The 14,596-nt window shown below is 34.9% G+C and overlaps 1 protein-coding gene across 8 annotated transcripts in view; it reads right to left on the bottom strand.

The window, feature by feature from the left end:
- The window catches only part of grik4 (glutamate receptor, ionotropic, kainate 4), a 647,232-nt gene that overhangs the window by 184,804 nt on the left and 447,832 nt on the right, over window positions 1-14,596 (bottom strand). For all 8 annotated transcript variants that reach the window (XM_073923686.1, XM_073923682.1, XM_073923683.1 and 5 more), the window contains one exon: window positions 5,049-5,227. In XM_073923686.1, coding sequence (XP_073779787.1) covers window positions 5,049-5,227 — 179 coding nt within the window. The remainder of the gene's footprint in view (window positions 1-5,048; window positions 5,228-14,596) is intronic.

Raw genomic sequence — 14,596 nt, 5'->3', positions numbered from 1 at the left:
TGAGCAAAAAAAAAATCGAGATGAACTCTGATGAGGCAAGACAAAAAAAAAAGTAGAGTCAAAATAAAATAAGATGTCAATAAGTGTAGATAGATCTAAGTAGAGTAAATACTACTTGAAATATGAGTAAAAGTAGCCCTTATAAAAGTACCCAAGAGTTGAGAGTAATGAATATTTGAAAAATGTTCCACCATGTAACCTGCAAATTAAAAACCTACTGTACATCAGTGCCAGTTTCTTTTATGGCTGTATCTAAGTGTCAGTTTACTTATTTGGCATTCATGGACGATAAATGTAAAATGTGAGGCTATTTTAATGTGAGAACAAGGTACACAAATTTATGTACCTTCACTAAGCTGGCAGAAAGGAAGTTGGTGATTTAACATGCGGAGTAAAATCTGTGTAGAATCGATAGGGTGAAAAATTACCTGTGAGAATATGTTCTTGATCCCTAAATAAAAAGCTACAAGGCTCCAGCAGTTGGCACCACAAACCAGACTCATGCAGCACTGATGGAATATTTGATGGAAATTTGTGCATATATTTGAAAACACAATATTCTGTAGAGCATTTAGCTCCTGTTTAAGGACATTTCATGATTTCAGTCATCATCGAGAAGGCATCCTTCACCTTTTCATGAAGTATGAACATTGCATGTAATGTATTTGCATCTTCTTGAACAGTTTTAATGCGTCTATATTGTACATGTTTGTTGCATTTAAAAAACATCCATGTCTTAAGATTGGTTTGTCTGATGCTAATTTTTCTATCCTTGATTTGATTGGACTGGAATTATGGGACTGATTATTCTACTTAGCCCAAAAATTTACAAAGAAAGTATTGATTTAAGGTTGAAGGAAAACAGTGCAGATATAAACGCAGCACTAAATTGTACTACTAATACTAAAAACAACTTAGTAAAGCACAATTCATATGAGATATTAACTATCAAGATATCAAGATAAACACTGCAATCTAAAAATGCATTGGTGATGTAAATTATGTTAATTTTATTCAATACTTAACTTACTTATATGATAATTCACCAAAAAAGTCACTATTTACTTGAGCTGATATTTTTGTTTTTTTGTTTTTTGTATGAGGCTATAAGGCTTTTATTTATCTTCCAAAAACATTTTTTAAATTAATGTACTTTTATTGAGACATTTCTGTCTCTACAGTCAATTTCCCCAAATCTTAAAGGATCCAAAAATGGTCAAAAATGCATTATAAATATATTAAATCAAGTGGTCTAATCCTGTGTTTCTCAACCACGTTACTGGAGGACCACAAGCACCGCATGTTTTGTGTGAATCCATTGTCTGTTACACCCATTACAGGTCTATTAGTCTCTGCTAATGAGCTGATAATCTGAATCAAGTGTGTTTGGTTAGGGAGACATGGAAAACCTGTAGAGCTGGTGATCCTTCAGGAACAAGGTTTTAGAAACTCTAATCCAAATCCAAGTGTTCTGAATAGACACAATGACTATATTTACAAATACTTTGACAAATTTGGATGTTCAAATGCAAATGCAATGTAAATGAGAAGGAATGGAGACAGAAATCAAATTTCTGGGTGAAGTATGCCTTTAAAGTTTTTTTTAATGCTTTCTGATTAGAACTATATCAATTGTATTTTTCAAGTCAAGCACAAATGTGGAGAATCACTGGTCAAAGTAAAAGCCTTTACAGTAAATCACCACATTTCACTTCATTTTAATAGTATGTTTATCATAATATTTTAGATAGTTCTTTATTATCATGTAAGTGTATTAGTAGGAGGAGAGGAGGGTCAGCTTGTCTATACCATATCCCACAACATCGAAAAAAAAATATATATGACAAAAAGTATTCACAGCAAATGCTTTCTATTAATCGGGTTTCAACTAAATGTTTTAGTCATACAGAGTTGGTTTTCAACCAAAAATTGAGGCAGCAAGAATGTTTTAACACTGCAAAATCTATACGTAAACAACAATTGAAAACTCAAACTGCTTAAACTGTCTCTTTTTCTGTCCACTTCCTCTTCATTGATCATCCCTACTCTCTTTTCACTGGTTCCTGTAATCAGCCTCTCCTGCAGGGCCATTAATTTCTCTTTCCTGAAAATAATGATTCACGTTTAATTATGGCCCATCCACACACTGCAGAGTTTGCGTGTGTGTGTGTTTAATCAGTCCTGAGGTGACATTCATGTGTGTTTCTATTCATTTGCAGTGAATGTGTCAAAATGAAAGATTTATTTGTTATAGTTCTGTCAACAGCATTACAAATAAAGAACAGCACTGACAGAGTTCAGGCTTGGGATGAATATAACACACAGATTTCTTAGCTTTAAAAGGCAAATGGGCAAAAATAGGTCCCAAACATAACACTACAATGAACCTATGGAACATTTACTTGCAATGTCTAATGGCATCATTATATTCTTCTGTCTTTATGAGCCATTGTTAATGTTATTTTAAAGCTCAAGGTCATGGTCATTGGCATCCCCATCTATCACATGCAAATAGTCTTGAAAAGTATTTTCAGCTTATAATAACATAATAATGGCCTTTTTTTGCTCTTATAGTTTTGCAAACTGTTCATATAAGACTGGGTACCAAACAGATTTTTTGTCACATCACATTTACATTAGACGCTTGTATTGAGATTTTAAAATTAAGCTTTGAATGTCTGTCATCAACACATATATAGTTGAAGTCAGAATTATTAGCCCACCTGAATTATTAGCCTCCTTGTTTATTTTTGTCTTCCAATTTCTGTTTAACGAAAAGAAGATTTTTTTTCAACACATTTCTAAACATAATAGTTGTAATAACTCATTTCTAATAACTGATTTATTTTATCTTTGCCATGATCACAGTAAATAATATTTGACTAGATATTTTTCAAGACACTTCTATACAGCTTAAAGTGACATTTAAAGGGTTAACTTGGTTTATTAGGTTAACTAGGCAAGTTAGGGTAATTAGGCAAGTTATTGTTGACCTGATATTTACAAATCAGGGTTTCTACAGGTATCATCATTTCAGATTTAAGATTTTTTAAGACCCTTTTAAGTCCATTAAGTATTAAATTTTAGACTTATGCAGGGTTAAGATTTTTTTTGAATGGCCTTGTATTGTCGTGTAATTGTTTTTTGTTTTTTGACTAGTAAATTTAATTTGTGGAATTTGCAGCAAAAATGGCTGACAGGTGCTGTAAATCTCTTTGCAATAAAAAAAAAAAAAAACGTAAATATAAAAAATATAAGGTTTGGTTATTGGATGTTTGGTGGCCTAAATGAATATGGTTTTACTTGGACAAATCAAAATTAAGACCTTTTTAAAATGATTTATGACCTAAAACAATACTTCACTGAATTAAAGAATTAAAGAAATTAAAGAATTTTTTTAAAAGAAATTAAAATGTTGAAATCTTGAAATTTGAGATATTTTAAGACTTTTTAAGACCCAGCGAACACTCTGTCATATAGCCAATAATTGAGTGCAAGTTAATAGGCCGGCCTTGAAAGTGTGCACATCACTTTGTCCAGCAAAAGGAGAAAGTGTTTTTTTTTTTTTTTTTTTTTTTTTTTTGGGAAGAGATTTTTGAAGAAAAGCTATGTTATTGCTATCAGACAATTGGTTTTGTTAGCAGAAGGTTGCTAAGCATCACAAGCATGCATATTCAAAGGCTGTGCCAAACAAAGTAGCGAAATCTGAAATGTTGAAAATAGTAGTGAACGCTGAAATGCATGTCATCAATTTGATCTCCATCAGATTGCCCTTGTATGTCCATTCAAGGTAGAAATAGTCTATTTTGTTTTGTAATTTTAACAAAAGCATTTCTCAAAATCTTTTATCCAAAAAAAATAATAATAATAATAATAACAAATAATAAATTAAAACACATTTATCAAAATCACTCTTTTAGAAAAACTATATTTAGTTATATGGGTTTAATTTTAAGTTATTAAATTACAAATGTAAAAAATGGTAAAAATGACTACCTCAGATTTTGTTAAACATTCCAATGGGCTTTGGTCACGGCACTTTCTTTAAGTTTTCTGTCATTCTGATCAAATACGCTGCCTTCATCAGATGCTCATTGTCAAGTGTGTCATTCTCAAACCCAGTTTACACATCTTTTTAACAGACTCTGATTACAGAGTCTCATTATCCAGCGGTACATACTGTACATCTACATTTGTGTCATTTAAAGATATCTCATATAGCTTGAAATATAATCCAGATGATATAGAATATATCATTCTATTCATGTTATTTTTAAATATTCTTTTAGTGATTTTAGCCATTTTCTGTTTATTTATAATACATTTAACATGAAAGGTAGGGTAATCATGATTTAATTATAATAATGTTTCCAAACAATTTCATGCACAAACTTGTATGAACATTGTTTTTTTAAACAGTGGTCAATTTTAAGAGCCAGATGTACACATGCAGAACATTTGTTTTATTCAAAGAAATGTCATATAGGTTGAGATATAATTCATCTCATATATAAAACATGATTATATTCATTTTATGTTGAAATGTTATTGTTTATTTGTGGTTTTAGCCACTTTCTGTTAGTTTAGAATATATTTTAATATTAACGTTTAGGGAATCATGTGAAAATATCTGTACAAATTAACAAAAATTTGTTTTTATAAAACACTGGTAAGTTTTGAAATTTTGGGCTATTTTGGATCAGAATTGTGAAAGGGAAAATGTGTTTAAATATTTTAATGCAGTTTATCTATTTGCGTATATACTGTATATGTAAAAACTGTTGCCATATTTTATCTCTGTTTGTGCCAAATTCTGATATCTGAACTAAAATCTCACCACCTCATTGTTTTAATTTTTATATATTAAAAACATTAGGGTTAATAATTTATTTGTTAATAATTCTGACTTCAACTGTATATACGACTGCGCCTCATTTGGGAACAAATAATAATTAACTTTTACAATTTTATTAAATTACTATAATTTCAGTAATCAATATAATGTTGTTTTATAGGAACATTTAGACAAAAATAAATCTGGCACGTACCCTTTCCAAAATAACATGAGACATGGTGGCGTTGGCATCCACTATTATAGTAGCAGTCTTGTCATCACGGATCTCCTTGAGAAGCGGGGTGGGATCCTGGCTGTCATCCAGCATGCGAACGGAAAGGGTTTCCTTCGAGATGAGAAACTGTCGCAGTAACACCTCCAGGTTTAATAGGCCTGTTGAAAAGGGGCACACAAAACACTTCAGCGGCCTCTCACAACAAGAAACATGTCCTCCCTCTCTTTCACACCAACTGTTATTCCATGGGATCATCCTTTTTTTAAACAACAGGAGTCAATTTCCTGTACATGTGAACGTTGGGCCTTTCTGTTTGTCCCAGAAAATAATGCTGAATTATCTGCTAATATTTTTAATTGACTTTAACAACAAAAACATGTTTTTTTTGTGTACTGTATGCAACTAATTTAATTAGCAAAATCATAATCACCCAAGTGTTTAATCTCGGTTCCTTTGGCAATTATGAGACCCAGGAGAAAAAAGGACTTGTGAAATGATCTGACTCTTTTAAATATGAAAGGCTTTAGCTGCTGACTTCACATATAAAGCAGCTGATGCCATTGCTCACATCTGTCATCATCATTTTTCACTGAGTTACTCAGCATATTTTTGATTAACCATAAGCATTCAGTTTCTGTCTCTCGCTTGCTGCATGTCGCATGCAATTTGACAATTAGTGCACTACATTAAACCTTGCGCTATAGCATTGCTAGCTAACAGGATCCTTTACTTGTGGGAACTGCAAAACACGTTATCTGAATGTTTAGCTACACTGTAAAACATTATATGATCTATTAGTCATGACAGCATAGGTTTTTAGGTCATTATAACTTTTTAAACTCAGTCAATCATGTTCTAACTTAATTTCAGAAGTTACACAAGCTGTTTTGAGTCAGTTTAACATAATATAAGTTCAATGGACTCATACGGGTAATTTGATTTCGCTTAAAAATTTAAAGAAACCAGGATTTGTTTACAGAGTAACTTTTCTTTTGGCTTCATCGACTTATTTGAAAAAGAAGTGTGTTTAATTGCATTAATTAAATATGCACTTTTTTTTTGCACTTTTAATCTTAAAAGTATACATTTTTGAAAATGTGCCTGCAGACAGTATATTTCTGACAATAAAATCCACTCACAGTGTCTCCAGAAGATATTCATAGCGATTCACTTTTTTCACATTTTTATGTTACAGCCTTATTCCAAATAGACATGATTTGAAAAGGCATACACCTGTCTATATAAAGTCCCAGGGTTGTCCAAGCACAAACCGAACAAGAAGACAAAGGAATTGTCTGTAGACCAAGAAAGGATTGTCAAGAGCAGGGGTGGCGAACCTGTTTGGCATGATGAGCCAAAAAAAAAACTTTATCACTGCAAAGAGCCACACAACAGATGTGCAAACAACAGTATATCTGTCACAATAACTTATACACCTAATTATATAACGCAATAGTTTTCATGGATTTAAATTAGCCTACCTCATTTTACTTGACTCAGTGAGACACCTGACATTCCTTGGTTCCCACAATCTTTTTCAGGTCTGGCTCGTATTCAGTTGTGGCTACTCGTAGTAACTCTTTCACATGTGTGTCAGTAAGAACAGAGCGATGCTTTGATTTCACTAGTTTCAGTGTAAAATCCCATTCAGATAAAAATGTTCTGCCCTCATCTTTGTATTTACGCTTAGCTGTACGCTTTCCTGACTCTGCCATGACGATTGATATTAACGAACTGCACGTCACTCGTGTTGCGCCCCAATCAAACGGGGCTTCAGTGTCAACCCTTGACTGAAGGCGTGTCTGAATGGAAGCGTCAGAAAATAAAATTCAGTCAGCAATAGGCCACTTTCTAGCAGGTGTATTTGCATACAGCGATCTGATTGGCTAACGCGTCCGTAAGCGCTTGAAAAGTTGAGCTACTCCCAGCTTTTGCAGCGAGCAACGTGAAGCCCCGTGTGAATGGGGTATTAGTCAATTGGTTATTATATGTTAAATCGCGCAAGAGGTTGAGCCGCACAAAAGCAGAAAGAGACGCAGAAGCCCCGTGTGAATGGGGCGTTAGTCAATTGGTTAATGTATGTTAAATCGCGCGAGAGGTTGAGCCGCACAAGAGCAGTAAAAGAGCCGCAAGCGGCTCGCGAGCCGCGGGTTCGCCACCCCTGGTCAAGAGGCACAATCTCTGAAAGTTCCAATGAGCACAGTGGCCTCCATCATTCGTAAGTGGAAGATGTTTGGAACCACCAGAACTCTTTCTAGATCTGGCCGACCATCTAAGCTGAGTGATCAGGGGAGAAGGGCCTTAGTCAGGAAGGTGATCAATAACTTGAAAGTCACTCTATCTGAGCTCCAGCGTTCTTCTGTGAAGAGAGGAGAACCTTACAGAAGGACAACCATCTGTGCAGCAATCCACCAATCAGCCCTGTATGGTAGAGTGGCCAGATGGAAGCCACTCCACACCTGGAATTTGCCAAAAGGCATCTGAAGGACTCTCAGACCATAAGAAACAAAATTCTCTGGTCTGATGAGACTAAAATTTTACTCTTTGGAGTGAATGCCAGGCGTTATGTTTGGAGAAAACAAGCACCCCTTATCACCAGGCTAATACAATATCTACAGTGAAGCATAGTGGTGGCAGCATCATGCTTTGGGGATGTTTTTCAGCAGCAGGAACTAGAAGACTAGTCAGGATAGAGGGAAAGATGAATGCAGCAATGTACAGAGACATCCTCAATGAAAACCTGTTTCAGAGTGCTCTTGACCTCAGACTAGGGCAACGGTTTATCTTTTTTCAGCAGGACAATGACCCAAAGCACACTGCCAAAATATCAATGGAGTTATTTGTCGATTTAAATAATAATAAAAATAAAGTAAAAACAATATTATTAAGAGTCTGACAATTAAAATGTAACATAGTAAAATGTGTATAATAGAAACAGATATTTAATATTCTCTACTCTGCATTTTTGAAATTTGCATATAATCATACAATTCAGCGATGGAACGCATCCTTATTCATTGTCAGTCTCATGATCCCCAGCGATCACTTCTTGAAAGTTTGCTGGTGAACTACAAACTTATCCATGAACTACAAATCCCTGCATGCTGTTACACCATGTTGGTCACCACTCTCCACTGATAACACATGTACAGCTGACTCTTGTTATTATTGAATATAAATGTGTTGAAAAAATCTTCTTTGTGTTAAACAGAAATTGGGGGAAAAAAATAAACGGGGCCAAATAATTCGGCAGGGGGGGGCTAATAGTTCTAACTTCAACTGTAGGTAATATTAATTTTAGTTAAATCATATGCTTAATATACTGTAATCTTGCCTTTTATATCAACTCTGATGCATTAAAAACTAATTAAATATGCATAATATACTTATGTTACATTCACATTTAATACACACAAGTGTGCTCTTCTAATGTATATTCTGCATAATGCATGCATGTATAAATAATCCATAAGCAGTAAGTACAGTTTCTAAAAGGAAACTAAAGAGCACATCTTTTTCGCACTGGCTTTGAAATAGGGAGGATTGGCTACCTGGGCAAACAGTGCAAATGCGCAGCTGGTAAATGAGCAGATGAAAGTGTGGGGTTAAGCAAGCACAGTGGGCAAGATGTTAAAGAGAAGGTTCTAGCATTGGCAAGAGAAAAGCACAAAGCCGCTTCCCACACAGAGACTGTGATAAAGGCTTAGTCTCTATTCACTCTGAGCAGCCAGTCATTTCCTCAGCTATCACTTTCCACTGGGCTTTAACAATGCGCCAAGTTCATTTATCATTAACGTACACACACACACAACATGGACATATGCTAGAGCTGAAACCACACACATGCTAAAAAGCTCAGTGGAGCACAATGCTAACAAGCAAGACTCTTAAAGGGCACCTATGGTGAAAAATCTACTTTTCAAGCTGTTTGGACAGACGTGTGTAAGTTTAGTGTATATCATATTGGGGTGATATAAACACACACAGTCCTTTATTTTTTCAATTTAACAACATAAAAACGGTGGACCAATTGGAGCGGTTTTCAGACCGACCGAAACTTTACGTAGGAGAGCAATCCCCCTGCCCACCAATATTGATTGACAGCGTCGCGTCACCATCATATTCTCAGTTTCTTGTTTCACGTCTTGCAAAGGAACACCCTTGCTCTATTTTTTAGATGAAAGGCTTATTGGGCCTTATCACGTATTGTTTCACGTATTGTATGTATCGTATTGTATGTAGATTTGAATAAAAATAAATATATGTAATTGTACATCAGTCACTGATTTGAATTGTAAGTTCCCTTAACTGTTTCATACAGTAGGCTATAGGTTTACATAATTATGTAAAATTTGTTTTATAATATACAGTGCAGCATTGTCTCTTATCTTATTTCTCTGAAATGCTTAAGTCCAGCATTCAGTATCTCCTTTTCAAGAGCGAGCCTATTCTGCTCCAATTGGTCACTCAGCCCTCATGCTTTGAAAGTGCATGCAAAACAGATTGCCTGCAGAACATGTCAACAACTTCAACCAAACTCATGCAGCCCTCAGCTAAAACTATAATATTTGAGGGCGTTCAAAGTAGACATTGTGCATGAGAAGAAACGGAGATAATGTGTGCTATGGAAATGTGCTTCAAATCTACTACACTGTTTTCTTTTGTGAGAGAATGACTCAATTTATGCTGTACTTACATACTGTAGTTTGCAGAGCTTATACATTTACAAACAGCAATATCCAACAAAAATGCCTCATTTTCACTGTGCAGTATGGTTCAGCATAGTACAAAACAACATCAGATCAGCGTCATTCTTGCTAGAAGAAGAAAGCCATGGTTGATTGTTGCGCACTGTCATTGTAATGTTACAATGTCATGTTTTGGCTGTGTATTTAAAAATGTTGCTTTCTGCTTTGTCACACGTATTTTTGTGTGTTGTTTGTTTGGTGGTGATGATTCTCTGTAAACCAGTGTTCAGCAGCATTTCTAACTCCACCCTTCAGGTATCAAACTGTTGTGCACCCACTGGTGACCTACACACATCTGCAACTTCTTCAATCTCCAGCCTCCGGCGCCTAGACTGCAGCTCTGCAAAAGAAGTTTGGCAGGAGGAGAAATGGTCGTGCCCAATTGAGACTGGTTACACTTAATGTTTTTTTTTCTTCACTTTCATCAATTGATGATGTTTGTTCCTCACCAGCTTGCCTGGTTTGGGATGATGCAGCGCATCAATAGATTTGCTCTTCAGTATTTAGACTTTCATCAGTGACAATTAAACCACTGAACTGAACTAAGCTTCAACTCTGAAAAATGGAGAGACACAGTTTCAGTTTACTAGAACTTTTATGTTTCACTGCTTTGACACAATTTATTTTGTAAAGGCACTATAGAAATAAAGATGAATTGAATTGTGCTAGATACACTTAAGAAAGGGTCTTAAAAAGTGGTACAGTCCAATTAGCTATTTTAGTACTTCTGACATTAGAAATGGAAATAAATGCATACAGTACTGTACTTAACTGCTCAGTAGACAGAGAGAAAATCTGTAACAAGAATATATATTTTTTTTGTAAAGACAAAGGTCAAAGAGAAATACTTTAATTTCTTGTGCATTTCTAAATGAATAGGCTGCATTTTTTCAGACTGGAAACATTTTCACCCTTTCTTAGATATATGCTGTCAATGTAGACTAGCATTGGAATATTTAGTGATTTTAAGAGTGTTTGAAGAGTCATGATTCATTATGTTGCAGGTCATCTAAGTGTTTTTTCTATTTTTTTTTTCAAAACAAGCAAGTTGAAGAGTTCTGTAAACCTTTTATATCAGTTCCTGCTAAAAAGAGTTTGAATCAGATCTTATTCTGCCTGAGGCCAGACAACTATTCCTGTGCTCTTTTATTCTCATTAGTCAGAAAAAAAGAGAAAGCTGAAGGGGTGTGAGCCATGTAAAAAAAAAAAAAAACCTTTTGTCTTCCTCCTTTAACAACGCATGTCAGAATCCCATTACGCTCCTTATCACATTAAATTAATGTCTTCCAGCACAAAGAAGAGAAGTTCAGAAACAAACACAGCCAGACAAAAGAGAGTTGCCAATGTCCTGCTTCATATCAAGTGCCCTTTTCCAGAAAGGCGACCCTTTCTTTGTGACTTCCTTGACTCTGACTTTTCGTTTCAGGGGCTAAAAGGTTTTTCATTTTTGTTAGATTCTACAATACCATCCTTATTTTATCTACACATTCATCATATTCTTCTTGAAGAGGCAGGAGGATTAAATCATCCCACTTCACCCACGTTTCAGTTCTCGTCTCTCCATGGGGCGTTGGCTGAAGTCTTTCACTTAATCATATCTAATTACAGATCACTTCAAAGCAGGGAAAAGAATGTTAGGCAAAAACATAGTACAATATTTCGGTTTCTAGCAAAGAAGTGCAGAAATCCTGACAGGTGGGGAAACCTCTTTGAAGTGTGTGTATTTGGCTCACTGCGTTCAATCCGGGCACCAAAGATCAGTTGCTTTCAATTAAATCCATGAGCTCCTTTGGTTCAAGAGGACAAACTTGAAAGAGATTGTAGCGCTCACCCGGCTGACCTCGTTCAAAATAATTTGGGTAATACCTGACAAACACAAAGCCTGGGTGCTCATGTGGGTCTCCTGACTGGCTAGTAGAGGTCGGCTAATTTTGTTCACTAATGAGACCTTAATGCACCCCACTACACGGTACGGCCCTTGGCAATGAGATGAAGCCTTGCGCCTCATGCAGAAGAGATTCATGCTGTAATTACGAGCAAAACTATTTCCCCCTTAATGTCAATGGCAAAACGGATCAGTTATTATTTATCTCAAAGATAAAAGCAAATGGTTAGCATCTCCATTCATCCAAATAGAAAAGAAAAGGTTACCATTTCCATTCATTTCAGTGGTAATAGCCATTCATTATCATTTCTATTCACTTCAATGAATAAAATATATAGGTTTAAACATTTTATTTAATCTCAGTGGTCAAATGTATCAGTTGACATTTTAATTAATTAATTTCAATGGCAAATGTTGTTGGTTAGCATTTTGATTAATTTCAGTAATACAAGCTATTTATTAACAGGCATTTCCATTCATCTCAGTTGCTAAATTTGCTATTTTGTACTTCCATTCATTAATCTCAATGGTAAATGTTAATAATTTGCATTTCTATTCATTTAAATGGTAAAGGCTATTGGTTGACATGCAGTTCAATTAATTTTAGGGGCTAAATCCATTGTTTTGTGCCTCCATTCATTTATCATTGTTGACATTGGTTAGCATTTTATTCATTTAAATGGTAAAGGATATTGGTTTGCATTTACATTTATTTCAATGGCAAATGCTATCATTTCGCATTTCCATTTGCACCTCAAAAGCAAAATAGGTTGGTTATCAATCAATCAATGAATCAATCAATCAATCAATCAATCAATCAATCCATCAATCAATCAATTTCTTCATGAAAAATGCATTCATTTAATGAAAAAAATTGCATTTATATTTATATTTATCTCAATAGTTTCATGCATCTCACTGACAAATGTCGCAATTAGGATTTCTATTGTTTTCAATAGTAAAAGCCATTGGTTAGCAATTCCAATAATCACAATAGTGAAATTTATTGATTAGCAATTACAGACACATTTGTCCCCTGAGCCAATAAAAAATGCACAGCATAACAACTAACTCTTATGGAACCACTAGAACCATTACAAAAAAAAAAAAACCTTCACCAGAGATTATTCTGTGGCACACTACTTTTGCATGGACATCCACCAAAGAAAGATGATTAACATTGGAATAATTAGACTGGTTTCAGGGTCCCCTGACCCCACTAAGGGCATTTCCAGATTTGCAGAGGTCTCGAGACATCTTTTTGAAAGTTGGACTTTCATGGTTAAAATCCCCAGTTGATTTTGTTCCAAACCTGTGGCCTCTTTCTCTCCAGATTGTTCTCAACTCTCCTGTCAAATTAATTCAAAAAGCCCTTAATATTAGGCAGTTACATTTCCATTTATGCATTTGGCAGACTGACATTTCATTCAAGCTATACATTTTATCAGTTAAATTAAAAAGAGGGTACTCTTTTAAAGAAAATTGAAAGACAACTTAACAAGGTCATACTGTCAAACTAAGCCACCGCACTGCATGCTAATTAGAACAATTTCAGATTTTTGAATGAAATGTATTTATGTATATATACAGCAAAGATCAAAACTAGAAAACAATTTACAATTCCAACTAAATTAAAAACATAATAAAAAAACAACCTACAATTTCAAAACTTCAAGCTCACAGCTTTGTGCAATTTCATGTTACATTATCAAGCATTGTATGTGTTAAATATATTCTGAAACAGTAACAGTGATTAACTCATTAATTTATTTTCGGCTTAGTCCCTTTATTAATCAGGGGTTGCTACAGCGGATTGAACTGCCATCTTATCCAGCATATGTTTTATGCAGCGGATGCTCTTCCTGCCGCAACCCAACACTGGGAAACACCCATACACTCTTGCAATCACACACATACACTACGGCCAGTTTAGATCATTCAATTCACCTATACCACATGTCTTTGGACTGTGGAGGAAACTGGAGCACAGAAATGCCAACTGGTCCAATAGGGACTCAAACCAGCGACCTTCTTGCTGTGAGGCGATCATGCTACCCACTGGGCCACCAGTAACAGCTAAAATATACATTTAAAAAACACTGACGATCAAATGATGAGAACACTTTCAGATGCCTCTCCTTCTTATTGTTAATCTGTGACTGAAAATCTCTGACAGCCAGATGCACAGATGGATGACAAAGGGACAAACCTTTCAGCCATAGAAACACAAGTTGGTAATTCCAGTTCTCAGATCTGTCAAGATTATTACACAATGTCACTAACTCATTCAAGTCCTCTCCAAAAATTGGTCTTCCACAGGGCTTGACATTAACTTTTTTGATCACCAGCCACTGTGGCTAATAGATTTCGCCATTTTCACTAGACACACTTTTCTTGTTAGGAAAATATATATTTTAAGCATAAATTTGACTTTGACGTGCTAAAATGACGTGGTTTAGATGTTGTGTTATGGCCACATGCCTTCTCATTCACTTAACTTCTTGTGTGTGTTGTGTATTAGCTTGTTCAGTGTGCATGAGTAAATGGGTAAATGAGTAAATTGTCGCAATGCAATTAGTTTTTATTTCACATGATTTTTCAGGGATCAAAATTAAGGTTTTACCAAATTTATCTCTAACCACACCAATTAAGTATTTCTTAATCACAATTTGTTAATGTGTCAGAACAAGAAAAATATACCTTTATAGGTGCAATTTTTATTTCAGCAAAACGTTTCTTTAAAAAAAAAATAAAAATTTAAAAAAAGAATTATTGTCATGTCTGTAAAATATGCACAGTAATCTGAAGTCCCAGATCACCAGTTAACTACACATAAACGGGAAATAATCTTCCATTAAAGCAATGCTATTTTAGAAAATATATATAATTAAACC

Source organism: Danio rerio, chromosome 15 (assembly GCF_049306965.1).
Source record: "Danio rerio strain Tuebingen ecotype United States chromosome 15, GRCz12tu, whole genome shotgun sequence".
In the NCBI taxonomy this organism is placed as follows: Eukaryota; Metazoa; Chordata; class Actinopteri; order Cypriniformes; family Danionidae; genus Danio; species Danio rerio.
Note: the sequence above shows the minus strand (reverse complement) of the source record. Positions and strands in the feature narration are given on the sequence as shown.